The sequence below is a fragment of the Penaeus vannamei genome, chromosome 14, assembly GCF_042767895.1.
Source record: "Penaeus vannamei isolate JL-2024 chromosome 14, ASM4276789v1, whole genome shotgun sequence".
NCBI lineage: Eukaryota > Metazoa > Arthropoda > Malacostraca > Decapoda > Penaeidae > Penaeus > Penaeus vannamei.
In genome coordinates, this window is record NC_091562.1 from 19,724,679 (window position 1) to 19,743,804 (window position 19,126).

At 37.0% G+C, this 19,126-nt stretch overlaps 1 protein-coding gene across 6 annotated transcripts in view; it reads left to right on the plus strand.

Annotated features, from left to right (window-relative positions):
• LOC113823408 (serine-rich adhesin for platelets) overlaps positions 1 to 19,126 on the plus strand; it is a 49,313-nt gene that overhangs the window by 15,380 nt on the left and 14,807 nt on the right. For 4 of the 6 annotated variants that reach the window (XM_070129790.1, XM_070129788.1, XM_070129793.1 and 1 more), the window contains 4 exons: positions 2,720 to 4,248; positions 4,957 to 5,078; positions 5,188 to 5,340; positions 5,799 to 6,007. In XM_070129790.1, the coding sequence (XP_069985891.1) occupies positions 2,731 to 4,248; positions 4,957 to 5,078; positions 5,188 to 5,340; positions 5,799 to 6,007 (2,002 nt within the window). In that variant the 5' untranslated portion in view covers positions 2,720 to 2,730. Of the gene's footprint in view, positions 1 to 612; positions 953 to 2,719; positions 4,249 to 4,956; positions 5,079 to 5,187; positions 5,341 to 5,798; positions 6,008 to 19,126 lie in introns of all 6 variants that reach the window. The other 2 variants (XM_070129789.1, XM_070129792.1) reach the window with 1 other exon arrangement.

The window sequence follows — 19,126 nt, forward strand, 5'->3', positions numbered from 1 at the left end:
GACGCATCCTCTGGCGGCTTGGCTGGCTAAGTCTCTCACTCCCCTTCTCGGCACCTTCTCTCCTGCTCACCTTCGCCATTCACTGGACTTCATCTCTCGTGTCCGCGGTGTCCCGCCGGCGTCCATGCTGAGCCTGGATGTCGACTCCCTGTTCACCAAGGTCCCGCTTGATGACGTCCTCGCTTTCCTTCAGAGGAAGCTCCCTGCCGAGGATCCTCGTCTTCCTCTTCCCACTGAAGTCTTCCTCCAGCTGATTCGTCTGTGTGTGGAGTCGAATTCCTTCTCCTTTGAGGGTCGTTTCTACTCACAGACGTTCGGTGTTGCCATGGGCTCTCCTCTCTCTCCTGTTCTGGCTAACCTGTACATGGAGTTCTTCGAGCCGGAGCTCCTCCCTTCCATCTCCCCTCGTCCTTCCATGTGGCTGAGATATGTAGATGACGTCTTCGCTCTCTGGCCCCATGAACCTGCCCTGTTTCCTGATTTCCTGTCGCAGCTGAATTCTCTCTCTCCTTCCATCCGCTTCAAGGTGGAATGGGAGGTTGACGACAAGCTCCCTTTCTTGGACACTCTTGTCCATCGCCTTGCTGATCATTTCTCCTTTTCTATATACAGGAAGCCTATGCACAGTGGTATGTACATACACTTCTTCTCGTACCATCCACTACATGTGAAGAGAGGGGTTGCCACCTCGCTGTTTCTCCGTGCCCTCCGCATCTGTGACCCCCAGTACCTGGATGGAGAGATCGACTTCCTGCGTCGTTCGTTCTCCAAACAGGGCTATCCTCGCCATGTCCTAGACGTCGCGTTATCCAGGGCGCGACGTACCTTCTACCATGACTCCCCTCTCAATGAGTCTCCTCACCTGCCTGTCCTCAGCCTGCCTTACACTGAGGAGATCTACTCCCTCCGTCGGCCCCTGCAGTCTCTCAACTGCAGACTCTCCCTTCGCCAGGTGAATACCCTCCGTCGGAACCTGGTTCACACCTGCCCTCCCTCTACCTCGAAGGTGGGCACCTATGCTGTTCCGTGTGCCTCCTGTGATAAGCAGTATTTTGGTGAAACAGGCGCCAGTCTTACTAAGCGTCTGTCTCAGCATAAGTACGCTGTATCCAGGGGACATACCAACAACGCCCTCTTCTGCCATCAGTGGGACACTGGCCATCAGATGGACTGGAAAGCTGCCCGCATTCTCTTCCCTTCCGGTGATGTCCATGCCCGCAGACTGGTGGAATCTTCTCTCATTAAGCTGCTGCCCAATTTCAACTTGAACAGCGGTTTCTCTCCTGCCGACAGCCTCCTCGCTTCCCACATCCTTCGTCTCCTCCCTTATGCCGGTCACCCGTCACATAGACCGCCTGATCCTTCGACCTGATCTGACCTCCCTTCGCTTCCGCTCTCCTGTCCTCTCCTGCCCCGTAGTTCCCGAGTGCTTCGCCTCCTTTCCCTCTTATACCGCTTACTCTCCCTTGCCTCTTCAGACCCGAAGATGGAATCGAGGACGATTCCGAAACTGTTGTCTCACTTTCATCAATAAATCTAGTTTGTACATTGTGGGTTTTTCTTCCATATTATCAACACGGTATTGTGTTTTTCGTTGCATATATATATATATATATATATATATATATATATATAGAGAGAGAGAGAGAGAGAGAGAGAGAGAGAGAGAGAGAGAGAGAGAGAGAGAGAGAGAGGCTGTCTCACTTACAAATTTGAATCTAAGGTAGCAACTCTCAGGTACAAAAATGGTCTCACTTTACGTGAAACCGGACAGGAAGCACATCAAGGTTTCTCTCATACTCCATACTCTAGTAACATCGCTCGCTCTGCCCCTCCCCCAACACCCCAAGATGTCCCCACTTCCACTTCTATATTCTACCTCCCTCAGACCAATTCTTTTGCCACTCTAAATCCAGACATGCCAATCTCAACTACAGCCCCGACACCATCCCCTCTCCCTCCCCGCACTACCCGCCGTAGACAGACTCAATGTTCCACCCCTTCTTCCCCTACCACACATTCACCTCCACCTACCTTTACCTTTACTCCTCAGACACCAGTCTCCTCTTCCCCCCCTCATAATAAAAACCTTCGTCCCACAAAACTCTCCAACCAACTCCACTGCAGAAACAATGGAAGATATTTAAAACTATATGCTTTAGACACAAAATTCCATAACTCATGCTTCCTCCACACTTTAAGTGATTGCTGATATCCATACCCCTCCTGCTCATATTCCCCCTACACCCCTTCCTCCTACTCCCTTTCAACACAACCTAACCCCTTCAAATCTGTCCACCACCGATATCAATCCTCCCGATACCCACCCTCCTGATATCCATTCTCCTGATATCCATCCCCCTGATATCCATCCCCCTCTTACTCATAACCCCCCTACACCCCTTCCTCCTAATCCCTCTGAAGACAACACATCCCCTTCATTCCAGATATCCATCCATATCTCTTTCATTTTTTCTTTCTTTTCTTTTTCATTTTTTAAGCTCTTAAATTGGATCATTATCATTGGTGATTGTAATCTCTCTCCTGAAAAAAATAAAATATGATATTGATTTCTTGTCTAAGTTTTCTTTTACTTTAATTTTTTCTGGATATAGAAATAGATGTTGCATTTTTCTTTCTTTCTTTTTTCTTTTCATTTTTGTTATATGATATTGGCATGGTCTGTGTAAGATATTTCAAGTTAACCATACTTTTCCAGACTAAGGCAACATGGAGTCCAAGAATAAAAGTTCAAAGAAACGTAGACATGAACAGACAGAATTTGTTGAAGAAGAAGAGGAAGGACTTACTTCAGAAGTTTCAGTTGCAGGAACAAAGAGGAGAAAGAAATCAAAGGAGGGAATCAGACATAAAAGTTCCAGTACAAAATTAACTAATACAGATGTGAATGCAGCAACAAGTACAGACCCTAGTTCAGAGATCCATTGTGATCAGTCTGGTAATGCCTTCAGTTGTGATAAAGTTGGGAGTCTCCAGTCATGCTTAGTTACTGCAAGCTGCGATAATGACCAGAATCTTGCTAGTTATGTTAAGAAAACTTACTCATCGGGAATGAAAAATAGAAGTACCAAAAAAGAACGATCAAGAACAAGAAGTCTCAGGCACCGATATTCAAATGCTGATCTGGTCATCAATGAGAATGTAAAGGATAATGGTACAGCTGTTGAAAAGGCTGTTGATACTGAATTAGAAGAGAGATTAAGTGCAGTGTCTGGTTTACATATTGAAGGTAGAAATGCTCAAAAACAGGGAAGAGACAACACAGAAGAAAGAAATGATTCCAATATAAATGAGGATATCAGCAATAGTAATTTGGCAACACAGGTAATGACAAAACATGTAGAATTTGAGAACATAAGTTGCCTTAACTCAAACTTTAACAATACTAGTGAAATTGGGAAAGTGGTAGAAAAAAAAATAGAAAGTGGAAATTCACCAAATTCATTACCTTACAGTGGAGCTCAGCCCAATACAGAACATCAAGGAATATCTGTGGGAAATGTCAATGTATTGGCAACAATATCATCAAACATTCCAGTGTCTCTTGGATCTAGGGTTGTCCATACCTCAGCCCAGAATTTGAATGCTGGTTTTCAAGTTATGCCAAACTTAGAAGCAAATACTTCATCCACTGAGACTAATGCTACCACAGTTGTGACTCACCCACAGCTATCCTTTTCAAATCAAGATGGAAGTGATGATATGCCTCTAACACTAGACTTTGAAAGGTCAGGCAAGACTAATCAGTCATGTTCTGCTATAATACCTCCAATGTCTTCAGCCTCCTTCAATCATGAATCACAAGATAGATCTGATTTCTGTGGTCATAACAGAAATCTTAAAGTAGAGAAAGGTGTAGATTCACTTAGCGCTGATTTCCTTGAACAGGAGAAAAAAACTATAAGAGAAGGAAGGTATGTTCTTGAGCAAGAGCTTCATAAAGACTCTATAATTCCATTAGTTGATTTAGAAGAAGGCGGAGCAGATCCCTTGATGGTAGAGAAAGAGAATTCTCCTACTCTTCGAAATAATAATACCACCAATGCTACTAAACAGAAGAAGGGAGAAAATATTCAGGTCTCAACGGGGGGCCAAAGCCAAGTGACAACAAGTTCTCTGCGTGTTGACAACTGGGGAGCCTATTTGTTACAAAGACTAGAAGTTCTTTTTGATCAGGAGCAAGAATGTGATCTTACTCTGAAATTTTCAACAGGAGAGGTACTCAAGGTAATGTGTTATACTATTCCTTTTTAGCCTTTCAGTACTAAAATGTTATATTTTGTAATATATTTTTTAAGGTTTGCACACACTGCATATTCATGCATTGTATCATCATTGCATATCAGCAAGGATGGGAAAGCCTTGCATCATTGTGTGTCAATTTATTCACCATTTGTCAGTCTTATGCCATTACATCAAAGGAATGATACATAACTCATATAAGCTTGTGTAGATAGGGAGCATGGCATTGTCCCATTGCACTTTCAGCCTTGTTATGAATGGGAATTGTTTTCAAATGTGTAGTGTCGTTTTTTGCAATTTTCCATCCAAGTGAAGACAACAGAAACTCAAAACAGCTGGAAGCATTGGGGTATAGTTTTAAATACTTAAAAGTAAAAGTTTTCTTTATGTTCACTTTCTTCATCCAAAAAAACTAGATATTTATAAAGTTGTTAGTAGTATTTGAAATGACTTTTTTCTTCTTCTTCTTCATCCCAGTAAGTAAAACACATTTTATTAAAATCAGATTTGCTTAGTGAAATCTCAGGGGATTCTGAATATACTTTAGTGTGATATCTTGAATATATTGTTAGTCAACTTTCTTTTATCTTTATCACATAATAATACTTTATTATATATATATATATATATATATATATATATATATATATATATATATATATATATATATATATATATACATCTTCGTTTCAGGTTCATCGTACCATAGTGTCAGCCTGCACATCTCTTGTATCTGAACCTCATACTGTTGAAAGAAGTGAAGAATTTGCCATGCCACCCGAACTGAACTATGCCAGTGTAGAACCTGTCATAAGGTAATATCCTTGTGTAAATTAGTTTTGCTATTTTTTTCCCCATTTCATCTCTTTTTGCTTTACATTCTGTTGTGGTACAATTATCACTGTATATGCTCTTTCCACACAGGTTTATATACAGTGGGCGTCTAGATGTTAGGGGATCTCGTAGTGAAATGACTGCTATTTACAATGCAGCTCAGAGGCTTCAAGTTTCTCTCCTAACACGTTTAATGGACCGTCGTTTCCCTTACCTGACACCCTCAAGAAACTCTGCAAACAGGTAATTTCTGAAATTATTTGATCTCTTTTCATATATTTTCTTTCATTGTTTGAAATAAGAACTTGTGCTAAAAGAAAGTATACATGTTTGTGCAGAATGATGGAGGATGATCCTTTTCCTCTACAGAGGAATCTATATGGAAAGCAAATAAAACAAAAGTAACATTCAGTATTAGACTGAACTTTTTTCCAGGTGTTTGTCTTCTTTCTGTCTGTTTTGTTTGATGCTACTGGAAATTATAGGATTGTAAGCTGTATATTCTCTGTACCTTTTATGGCATTCATGCAAGATTTGTCTTGTGAAACTGATCAGTATAATGTGTAAGGCAATTTTGATATTACAGTGATTGCCACAATCACCCTACTTTCTACATGATGAAACCTCACTTAGAATATTTTTGATATATAGTTTGCCATTAATCATCCTGCTATGCCTAATTACTTCACTTACATTTCCAGACTGCCAGTATGGAGGAGAACCCCAGACAGACAATCAAGACATCAGAAGCAGCAGCCATCAAAAGCAGCCACCAAAGGAAGCATACCAAGAGTGCCAACATCCCCCACCACATCGTCGGACAAACAACACAAGTCCTTTTCAGATGATGAACTACAAGCAAGAACCTCTCCAGATATCCTAGAAATAAGTTCAAAGGAAATTCCTGAAGGTATGAATATCCATGATTCAGTTGATTGTCATAGTGTTTTTTTTTTCTTTCTTTCTTTCTTTCTTTCTTTCTTTCTTTTTTAATATGCCCAGTTCTGGCTATAATTCCCATAATCTTTCCAAAGATTAGGTGGTAAAATAGTACACAAAAATGATAATCAGACATTGTATATTTGATAAGATTTTTCATGGGCGGTTATGAATTAGAGCTCATTTTCTATTCTTTTAAATATGTTTCATACACCTGGCAATGATACCTATCTGATTTGAAAGAAAAAAACTCATGCACCATCAGCATATGAAGAGGTAGTTAGTTGTCAAGTGTTCTGAAGAGACTGTTGGATGCATAAAAACACATGTACACGTTTCATGAAAATTAATTGATGTCTTTTCAATATGATCCACAAGTGATTACATAGTCATTGGGTCAATTCAGTGGGTTTTTAATGGAAAATCAATAAAGTCAAGCTACATGCAAGGTTTATATTAACAAAAAATAAGAAGAAATACATGGAAAGCATCTTGTGTGGCTATCAAAAAATATCATGAATAGGTATACTTTTGACAGTTTCATAACCCACTGTCGATTGGTCGAGAGTTCTGCCTTGCAGTCTTTCTGGGAAACAAAGTCAACAACTTGTGTTTCTGCCTGAATGCTCTATGTATGTGGCATTTACAGTCATCTTATCTTGAGAAGTTTCAGAGCACTTGAGTGGGTGGTTTATTTATAGAAAAGAATTGCATTCATTTGTCACTAATGTTTATTTTTTAGGCTTATCTTAGCTATATCATATGTCCTATGAAGGACATCACCGACTTTTATTGTAATATATACTCCATACTAACAGAAGTGTATACCAGGTAATTGTATACAAGCAGTGTTGTAGTGTCACAGAACCGATTATGATTATTTTTTTTCATTTCGATTTTGGTTTAAAAAGATGAGATTTGAAGATATGACACCTCATTTTTACTGTGTGCAGTGAGGGTGTAGAATTCTTCATATCATTCAAGTTGGCACATAGAAAGTACTTCCTGCAAAAGAATATTTCCCAAATAAAGGCCCCCCCCTATGTTTGTCACAATAGAACTAACACATTTGCTAACCTCCCGACATGCCGTCTGTCTTCATCTTCCCACTCGGTATGTCAGAACATAGAAAGCAATTTCAAAGGACATAAATGTTTTCTTTTTACCGGGTGGGAAGGAACCTACATAATGTCATGAAAATAGGGTTTTCATATCTTTGAACCTCTTATTTTATTACTAATCCAGTGGAAGTGTAGAATGCTGTTTAACAAATAGAAATAGAAGGGGTAAAAAAAGATAGTTAATGAAAGAGACAATAAAGCAAAATTATTTACCTGAACAGGATATCATTGAAGATTCATACAAGAAGATTTGTCTTGGTTGTTTATCTCCTACGATCCGCATGATGTGGCCATCATGTCATAAATAATTTGGCTTGAGGAGCAAAGATGACATGAACATTCCATCATAGGAAAAAAAAATTTTGGGGCGGGGGTGACATAAACTTTGTCTTTATGATTATTTTGGCTGAAGGCTGGGGTGATGGGAAAGATTTGCCACAAGTGCACAAAGCTTTTGAAAGTTGATTAGAGTAATTTGGCTTTTTGGAAGTCTTGCATTATTTCCTATGATAAATGATTGTGGAATATACTGTCCATAAGCTATGATTGGAAGAGTGCTGGTTCCAGAGAGGATGCCATATCCATGCTCAGCATCCTATTCCTGGCCGCCATGACCAACAACGCAGGTAGTATTAGAGAAAATGGAATATTACGAAAAAGATAAATTAAATGACTCAAATAACAAAATGTTACTTGTTATTATTCTTATTATTGCAGACTACCTAGAGAGATGATATGGAGTATGTGGAAAACATTCTATTACCAGCTGGATAAAGCAAAAAAAAAAAACAATTATAGACATTAGATAATGGCAAAAAACAAAAAACATTAAATGTGAAAATATCATTGTAAAAGGGAGGCATGGAGTTGCACTTGAGGCAAGTCTTTCCCTTTATCCTGGCCTTCAGCTGAAATGCTTACGGTGGAAAGTTTGCGTCAACTCTGGCCCACACACAGCATGTTCATGTCAACCACTCCTCAAGCCAATTTTTTTCATGACATGATGGTCATATCGTCTGGATCGTAGGATTTAAGAATGACGTAAACAATTTCCAACCTGATTCATACTGTTTAGTAGCGGATTGAGTAAAAGCTTCAAGAATATCTGATACTACAGAATCCTTCTGTTTTACCCTCAGATTGAAAAAATTGTGAAGAAATTCCTCACATGAAGACTCATGCAGCTTATGAACTGTTAGGAATTCAGTGTTCTGAATGACTTCATGTCTCTATGATATTGGATGTAGACACCAGCTGAGAAGTGCAGCCACCTATGGTTCAGCTTTCCATAAAGGAGTTATCAATATTACTTGCCCTTGAAACATCTATAAGGGGGCCGTCGCGATGATTTTTCGACAAATATTTTTAAAGATACTCGAAAAAAAAAATTCCTGTAATTTAGTAGGCTTTGGCAATTCCTTGACCAGGTACCAGCTACACTTCAGTATACCATGTGAATGCCATATAATGCATCAAGATTGACGCATAGATCTGATTTCTTTAAAAAATTGGAAGAAAAAGTATCTTCAACTTCAAAGCTCAATATCTCAAAACTACACCTTTGTCAACATTCTTTTTTGTTTCTCCACAACTAATGGGGTTCGGATTATTTGAAAGCTGAATAGATTTGTGATTTTCGTAACGATGCCAATTTCAATTTCAAGTGATAAAAGTCCATACACCATATTTTATATTTTTAACAAAGAACACACACATAAAAAGAAATTCCACTAAACTAAGAGGTAATTTCAAAATCCGAATTGTTACTAATTTAGATATTGCTATAGAGTATATGTGTTTTTTTTTTTTTTTTCAACAAGTTCAGTCAGTGGATATGTGAGATTTTTTTTTTTTTTTTTTTTTTTTTTTTTTAATAACTTTTTAATATCATTATCCAAATGATATGAAACTTAGTGGTGTAAATTGTAGTATACGTATATGTAATATATTAAAAAATCGTGAAGATCCAATCATAATTAACAAAGTCTGTCATTTATAATTGGATTTTCGCAATTTTTTAATATGTTATATACATATATGGTGACAAACGCCATAAAGTTTCATATCATTTGAATAATAAACTACAAAGGTATTTTTTTTATGAGTTTTGAAAAATCACGAAATTTTATATTTCGCTCTTATCCATAGACCTAACTTGTTGAAAAAAATGCCACATATACTCTATAGCAATACCTAAAACCTTGAATAGACAGATTGTTAATTTCCTCTTAGTTTAATGGGAATATATTTTCTTCTATATATTCAGTCTTATGAACTTAAGTTATGATATATGGACTTCTGTTACGTGAATGAAAATATCCACAATCCAAAAAATCACAAATTTATTCAGCTTTAAATGACCCTAACCCAATTAGAACCATCCAAGCTGACAAAGTTGTAGTTTTGAGATAACAGGCTCTGAGGTTCAGGATACTTTTCCCTCAATTTTTTTTCTTCTTCTTCTTCTTCTTTAAAATTCTTATCTCTGAGTCAATCTTGATGCATTCTATGGCATCCACATGGTATTCTGAAGTGTAGCTGGTACCTGGTCCCCCCCTAATGGCAATAACTGCACATGATTGCAGAAGTACTGCGTGTCATCACAGGCTTCCATGAGGCATTTTATATGTATAAACAACTGCTGCAGCTGGGATTGAGAATTATTTCTTATCATATTATGCTTATTAAATACAAAAATAACATTTACCATTAGTTGTGCCTCCTTAGTGTGTGATGAGTGTTGTGGTGTTGTGGAGGTAGGAGGTGGCAACATTTTGTCTCCCAGAGTCCCAGTCTTGGCAGTCAGCTGATGAGTAAACAGAGTTGCCAGCTATTTACCAGCAAATACCAAAATGAATAGAAAAAATCTGGAAAAAAAAAAATTATGTTGAGTATATTTGCACGGACGCAACAAAGTAAACATCGGAGTGGGAGGTGGGGTCAGATATTTAGTCATACATATTTAGCAGAAATAATTACATCAGTGGATTGCCAAAGCCTACTAGATTACACAACATTTTTTTCAATTTTTTAAGTATTTTTGAAAATATTCGTCAAAAATCTACGGCGATGGCCCCCTTAACGGGCTTATGTGAAGTAATTATTGTGCATTGTTTTTTCCTTGAATATTGATCAATAATGTATGCTTAGCCTATTCATGCAAAAAAAAAAAAAAATTCGAAGAGACCCTCTGGTATTCCCAAAACTCCCAAAGCAACGCTCTTAGAAACGAAGATGACAAACATCAGCAATCTTCGGCAATCCCCGGTAGTGATGTTATTCCCAGAACCAGGGGGAACCTTGTTGAATAGCGTGATACACATAATAGTGCACCTCGAGTATAGAATATCACAGAATGGTCCCAATTTCAAGCTATAAACATTTTTTCAGTTATGCAAAATAAGCAAAACCAGAAAAACATATCATTGAAATTTAATCTGTCAGTTTATTTTGCCCTCTGTCTATGTCTGTCTGTCTGTGTATCTCTCATTTTCTATGTGTGTGTGTGTCCTTCTCTTTTTCTTTACCTTTCCATTAACTTTTCCTGGTTCATTAAAATAATCTGCATTTGACACATTTTGTTTTTCTTTCTTTTCCATCCCTGGCATTTCTCTCTCTCTCTCTCTCTCTCTCTCTCTATTTCACATGCTATCTCTATCTCCCTTTCTCTTTATCGTATTCATTTTCATATTCATCCTTTTCCTTTTATCATTATAATTACTACTACAACTTCAACTGTTTTTATCATCAATGGTTATCATAAATTGCCCAGAGAAGATAAAGTACATAATAACAAAATGATGAAGAGGTGTATCTTGATGTAATCAGTACATGAATATATACATCAAATCATTTATGAACAATTAATAAAATAAGCGCTGGGTAGGCCTGACAGACAGGCCTATCATCAGGCACATATCAACAAAACATGATTAGGAACATGCTCTTTTTTACTTTCTCGAGAACGCTATCATCAGCTGATGTCTGATCCAATATGGATTGATGTACATGGCGATGTACAGTTGTATTACTACACAGAGGTAGGGTAGGTACACCCCAAAAAGCACAACACAAATAAATACTGATACCCCTCCACTCATGAATGGATGTAGGCCTGTGCCACAGGTGCAGACAGGAGATTGATCAGCCTTCAGAAATTTTGTACAGTATAGAAGTGGGATCACACGTTCGATCATCAAACAATATTTAGAAAATCACCATTCATGCAATCTCTTCGGTCCTTGATGCCACTACATGTCTGGCTGGTTTGGCACAACTTCCACATCCAAAGCTCATGCATGTACGGTCTAACAACCATCAACCCTTGATATTCCTCTTCTTCCAACTCTTCGAAGACGTAGGCACCCTCTGAAGAACTTATACCAATCTCCTCATCGGAATAATCCGATGAAACTTCACTGCCGCTGTAGTCTTGTAGTGAGTCCGCCATGTACGATGTATTGAATGCAGAGAATGATGTGATCGTGTTCTGGAATTGACGTCATACATCTGGGTTCCGGGATTTTCGCGGGAAAATATAACTTGACTTCGGAAAATCGAAATAAATCAATAAATTCTCAATTTTTGGGAATTATTTTATGATTTCCTTTTTTACTGATATTAGAGAGATGGTTTGTGAGCTATTTTTCCCTATTTAAAATTTTCATTTGATACTTCACATAAGCCCTTTAAGTGAGACACTACTTGAAGCATAATCTTTGTTAGAATGGGTGGGAATAGGTAAATGTAATTCCATCTGTTCCACTCTACTGTGACTGCATCTGGACCTCCTCCTAATATGGGTTAGGACTTCTTTATAAACAAATTGGTCTTGATGATAAATTGGGAAGCAAACAGGTATATTTCTGGTAGTCCAAACTAATCTTCCAGTTTTTTTTTATATTTGTGTCCAGTTCACTGTTTAACCCTTGTTGTAGAACAAGGCATCTACCCACAAGTTCTCTCCCACAAGATGAGATGCCTTCAGGGAACATTGTTTTTGGGCTGCAAGTTCCAGGAGAGTTTCTGAAACTCAAAGAAGCTCTAAAGACCAAGTAGACCCTTGGCATTTGATACAATGTATATCACTTGATTGAATACTGGGGTGTATTCTAGAGCTAATTTGAATATCTAAAGTTCAAGGACATTTATATTTTTTGTGTAGGAATTGATCTGTCCACTTGCTTAAATCTTCAGACCCTTCAGAGATCTGAAAGTTCCAGTTCTGAAGCATCTGTCCTTATCATTAATGATTGGTTTAGAAGAACTCAAGGCATCACTAATTCCAGATAATTCTCCTGTAACCATCAGCTGATAAGGCATTTTATATGATAGAGAAACAGTTTTGTCATCGATAGAAAACATCTTCCTTCTAAAATTATTATTCTTAATTGCAGATGACCCAAACTTATTTATGTCTACTGCATAATTTAGATAACATAGTAACTCTCCTATTGCCTTTAGAACATTGACTTTGCATGAAAAGATCAGAAAATGTTTCAACACCTCCAGTTTTCTTCTTAAAGAGAAACAATTTGACTTGGCCTATCCAGGACTGTTGTCTCTTTTTGGATTTTGGAAGATTGAAAAGAATACTCATTTCTGAACCTATCCTCAAAGTTGTGTCAGTCATTCACCTGCACTCTTCTGGGGGTGCTAAAATAAGAGAAGAGTGTTGATTCCCAGGATCCTGAACCTAGGATGTATTGGAATATGCCAATAAGCATCCTTCATGTATATTGAAACCATAAATGCTCCTTAAAAAGGGCCAGCTGAATATTGGTGGCAGTTGTCAGACAGAAGTGGGGTAGTTGACTATAAACTTCTTTAATCTGCTGATATCTAGCACTAATCAAGACTTTATTGAATCTATTTTTGGAACTTCAAAAATGTGGTTTTGAAAAACTCTTCTGATTCCTCTCACTTTTTGTTGAATAAATTCTTCTACTCTCTGAATGATTGACAGTTTAATTCTCTTTCGAGAGACATGAAACTGTAATCTTGATGGTTTCTTGTTAATCCAGGGCCATGTGGGACTCCTGGAAATCATTTTGCATGGCCATCGTGGAGACCAGAAGTCTTGCCATCCTGATAGGTGACCTTGAAACAGTGTCATTTAGAATTAGGTGGAAATAGGAACCAGTTCTTGCTTCTTCTATGAAAGTTTCTTCCATGAAAACACTGAATAGACCATTGTGAGAAAACCTGACCTGTTGAAATTGGGTTTAAATTTTGACCAATAAGATCTGTCTGATTTTTTTTTTTCTTCTTTTTTAGGGGGGGGGAGGAAAAGATTTATGAGAACATGGTTTTGCAGACTTAAATTATCCATGGATAGGTGCTCTATGGTCTTTGAAAATCAAAACTAGACTTTTAGATTCTTGAATTTTATCCAATACAGTGTCTAATTTACCCAATGGACTTTAGCTAGTGGGATCATCAAAAGCAAAACTCTCATAGATGCAGAAATGTCATGAGAAATAGATGTTTCCTAAGCTCAATTCTTGCATTAATAACATTCTCTAATAGAGACTTCACCAAGGGAAAACCATAGATGCTCAACCTTTATATATAATCATAAAGCCAGGCAAGATTTCTGAACTTGAATGAAGTTACCAGATTGAAAAACTAATGATTGACCTCCTGATAAGGAAAAACACTTAACAATAACATCATCTACCCTGTTCAGAACTACTCCATTCTTTCTTTTAACTTTATTAAATGGAATCAACTCTAAATCTATTTCATGTACTTCCCAAAAGTCTTGAATCTCATATTGGTCTAAAGATAATTGGAAATGATAATATAATCAGAATTTTTGTTAGAGATACTAGACTAGACTAGGCTTTTGGCTTGACTAAGACTTGATTCCTTAACATTAGGCCTTTTTCTATTGAAACCACTTTCTCTACCCTCAATTTCACTCAGAGGTAGATCTAGATTAAAACAATGAGGTCTAGGAGAAAATTTACCACTAGGTAGAGACTGATTACTATTATTAGTAACCATTCTGTTGGAAGAATGACAGTTATCCTTTTCATCTGTCCTAAACTCTTCTATTTCTTTTGTATATGGAGGAAACAAATGGGCAGTAAGATTGAACTATACAGGCTCCATAGTAATTGTAGATTGAATCAATTTATGGAATTATTAAATTCAAAAGTTAGCAAGTGTCATTCAAGGTCATTCAACTCTGTTATGATTATGTGCCTATGTGTCCTTACAATGAACATCCATAATGTGCTGAAAGAACCATATATGCCATAGAAGATGAACACTGGCAAGAAATGACAAAATTATTTGTTGTTGCTTTAATCACTTACCCAAGGTCACTATAATTCTTGAGTCAGAGAAATGATTCACCTCCCTTATGAGGGCTGTCCTCTTTGAGAGTGAAATTTATTAATTATGATGGGATTTTCGCAATTTTCTAATATGTTGTATATACATATACTGCAATTTACACTACCAAATTTCATGTCATTTAGATAATGAAGTTTATTTACTTTTTTTTTTTTATGTACAGTGTTAGGAATATAATGTATAATATATGGACTTCTATCATCCGAAATGAAAATCCCCAGGCACAAAAAATCGCAAATTTATTCAGCTTCCAAATGATCCAAACCCCATTAGAATCGCCCAAGTAGCTATGGAGATATATAAGAAAATGTTGACAAAGGTGTAGTTTTGAAATATCGCGCTTTAAAGTTGAGGATCGTTTTCCCCCCCCCCTTTTTTTTTTTATTATTATTATTATTATTATTATTATGATGATGATGATGATGATGATGATGATGATGATGATGATGATCTTTGCATCAATCTTGATGTATTCTATGGTATTGTGAAGTGTACCTGGTACCTGGTCCCCCCCTTTTGCAGGTACTAATGGCAATGAGCGCATGATTGTAGAAGTACTGCATGTTACCACAGGCATCGCAGTGCCTCATGAGGCATTTCATACAAATAAACAACTGCTGCAGCTATGATTAAGATGTATTTCTCCTCATATTATGTTTATTAGTTACAGGAATAATATCTATTAGTAGTGTCCTATTAGTGTGTGATGAGGGCGCATCAGGGATGGTGTCGCCCCGAGGCATTGACACGTGACCTCCTGATCTGGCTCTCTCATGGTGACTGCCCGCCTTGTCTCTTAGTCATGGCTGTCAGCTGTGCTGTAAGCAGAATTGCCAGCTAGCTACCAGAGAATACCAAAATAATTTGAAAAAATGCAAAAAAATAATAATTTGTTGAGTATATTTGCACAGACATGACAAAGTAAGCATCAGAACTGGAAGGGGGATGGGGTCAGAGATTTAGTTATAACTCTTTTATTTTTACGTATTTAGTAGAAATATTATGTCACGGGATTGCCAAAGTCTAGTAGATTACAGGATTTTTTTTTTTTTTTTTCCAAATTTTTTAGCCTTTTTTTAAATATTTGGCGAAAATTCAGGACGGCCCCCTTAAAGTGCTGTTCAATAGGCTTTGTCTTCCTCTGGGACCTAAGTTGTGTATGAGTGCTCAGCCAGGTGTGGTGTTTTAACTGTGAAAAACTCTTTACCAGACCACACATGTCTTTTGCTTAACCAGTCTTAATCATATAATTGTCGGAGAATATGGAGATTGGTTGCCAAGTTATAACAAAATTAGTAAAATGACTCCTACAAAAAGTTGAAAACTCCTATTTTTTTTTAATATGACCCCATGCAGAAACAGGGCTATTGTGAGTAATAGACTTTTGCATTAGTTTTCTCATACATGTACAAGTGTTGATATGTTGGTCCATGTCTGTTTGAAAGTATGTATACTCTTGTCTACGTGTGCACACATATGCATACATGTATATATACATATGCTCATCTGTGCTTGAGTGCATGTGTATATAAACATGTATCTATGTGTACACATAGGTAAATGTGTACAGTAATTCTCCCTTCAACGGAGAAATCATGAAAATTTTTAAAATTTGCCAAAAATAAATATGATCAAAGATATAAAAATCTCCGTAGTCAGTTTTCGCAGATTTCCATTAGCTTTCCAGTGATGTGATCAAATATTACATCGGATATAAACTCTTTGAAAATAGCGGTATAGAAGCTCAAAAATTACATTTTGCGGAATAATTGTGAATATTTCTGTTAATTTTCTGAATGATTCCTTCAATGAAAATATATTATTTAATTAATTATAAAAGAACACACAATTCTCTTTCAAATGCTGTTTATTGCATGAAGAGGTCTTGACTTGTTCCAGAGTTACAACATAAACTAAAATGGCACCTCAATATACGCTAATCTCTGTAACATGACATATAGATAAACACAGTTATCAATTGTCTCAGGCCACTTGTATTTAGGTTTTCTAGTATCTACATATGCTTACATTTGCATTCATGTCTATGTAGGTGTAAAATTGCATACACATGTGTACACATATGTGCCCTATATAAAAACATGTATGCATGTACTTGTGTATGTAAATATGTGTACATGTGTATGTAAATGTGTAAATGTGTTTGTTAATATGTGTACATGTGTAGACATTTGTACATGTAGACATGTGTACATGCATGCACATTTGTACAGTTGTGCAGAGATAACGAGAAACAGTTAGAGTAACAAGTGGTTTGTAGTTACTGAGTAACTTTGAATTATTGTTTTATTTATTGGAAATAATCATTTAAAACACATTGATATTTTGAAATATTTCACCACTGTCTGTTTGCCATGGACTTTTCTTTTCTAAATGTCATAGCACAAACTGATTAATTACAGGCTTACATCACATTTTATGTGGGATTTTTAGCCTTTATACTCTTCTGTTAAATATATTTAGTATAAAGTAGCGACATTATTATTTATATACAAAGTCTTACTGGTGGCAAAGTATGAAAAATGTCACCTGGCTTTCTGTGCCGCTGCAGGGCCATATGATCGACTAAAGTATCCTAAACAAACAACTTTTATTATTTATTTTAATAAATAGAGACTCACCACTGCCCATATATTATTGTTTAATCTGAAAGTTATATATAGGATGTTTATGTCAAAATAGAATTATTTCTACCACATATTGAAATAGACATGAAAAATTGAATGATGATTTTTTTTTTTTTTTTTTTTTCTTCTTCTTCTTCTTTTTCATCATAAAACCCTCATATTGGTAGGAATTTGTTATCATAAGACACCTCTATCCTCCCGTGGCTTATTTCAGTAGGTAATGTCAAAATATGATGTTTCATTTTTCCTCCAGTAAAAGATAAATGCATAAATTTTCAAGAAACCCAACCCAACCCAGATCCAACTACCCCTACCAAACTTAGGGACTCCATAACACTAGTCTGATGGACTGTCGACGCAAGTGTAGAGCCTGTTTCAAATTAATCAGTTCTTTTTTCTTAGTTTTTAGGTAATAAAAAATGAATTTTGTGATAGTTAACTAACTGTTTCATGTGAAATTTCTAATATAACTTTTGTTGACTTTAAGATATTGATACTTTTTAAAACTAATTACAAGTAATAGTTATTAATTGCTCCCTGGAAAGCCCAGAGATATACAAAGAAAAGAACACTCTAAATCAGGTTAACAGTGGCTCCCCTCAGCCCCCAGATTTTTCTCCAAAGTGACGCAATTTGGCCCAGATAAGAGTGCTTATAGCCAGACCTGTGCATATACAAGGCCAGTTGAACCACGCCTTTAATAGCTCATTCTAGTTAACGTTGGTAGTATAATATGAATAATAGAAAATCTCTGGAGAAGAATATTCATCCTCAACAATACATATACATAGAGATTTTATATATAGTGTTAACTAAGCTCTTACCATCATGGTCACTGATGAACATTACAAAATATTACCAGGCCAGTTCTTCAAAATTTCATCACTATCCTGGGTGTGCGGTGCATAGGCCAGGTGCGCACTAACACCCATGAGCAGTGACAAGACTCCCTTTTACAGTTATTTTGTGTAAACTTTTTTAGCCTTTTTGATAATGTCTATATTTGTCTTTTGATTTGCTTTATCCAGATGGTAAAAAATTATTTTCCTTTCACAATAAAAAAAGTATGGAACATTTGGTTATATGTGTCATAGATCTAATTTTTGGGTGATTTTAAATTTTCCTTCATACAACCTGCAATGCCTGTAACAGCAGCCAGGAATACGGTACACAGCATGGAAATAGTATCCTCCCTGGAGCCTGCACTCTTCCAGTCACAGCTTTACATTCCACATTCATTTATCAATGGGGATAATGCTGAAGGCCCCTTCTGAACATCAAATGAGTCAAATCACATTTCAAGAGGTTTGTGCATTCGTGGTTAGTCTTTTCCGTCACCCTGGCCTTCGCTCTTGACGGCAAGTTTGCATCACCTGGCCCAGATTTTTCCATGGCGGGGTTGTAATGTCATCTGGACCATAGGGGTTAACAAGCTCATGGATCTACTTTCCACTGTATATAGAACTCCTTGAAGCACATAGCTGGGCACAGGGACACTACAAATACAACACATCACCCTTAGCTCTTTCTGTCTGAGGTGCTTCCTTCAGTAGTATGCACACCTCCTCTGAAATGATGTGTCCACTGGCATGTAAACCACTGCTGGAGGAGGAATGTCATTATTACCATCAGCAACAAGAGCAAGAAATGGAAAAGGTGGGGTGGGGATTTGAAGGTTCCTCATCCTTTGTCATCTTTCTCCCTGTTGCAGGAGCCCTCTGCCTGGTTCATTTTGTCTCCTAAAACCCTGTGAAGCACCAGGGAATTCATTATTGTCATATCCAGAATATAGAAGATTTTTCCAGAATGTCAAGAACAGGCATTAACTTCCATAGCCAAACCGCCACTGAGTGCTTGGATCATAATGAAATATAGAATGATAAAATCAGAAGCTTGTAGCATAAATAAAAAGAATACAAGAAGAATATTGCATTAACATAATGTTGAAGAAATTCATTGTTC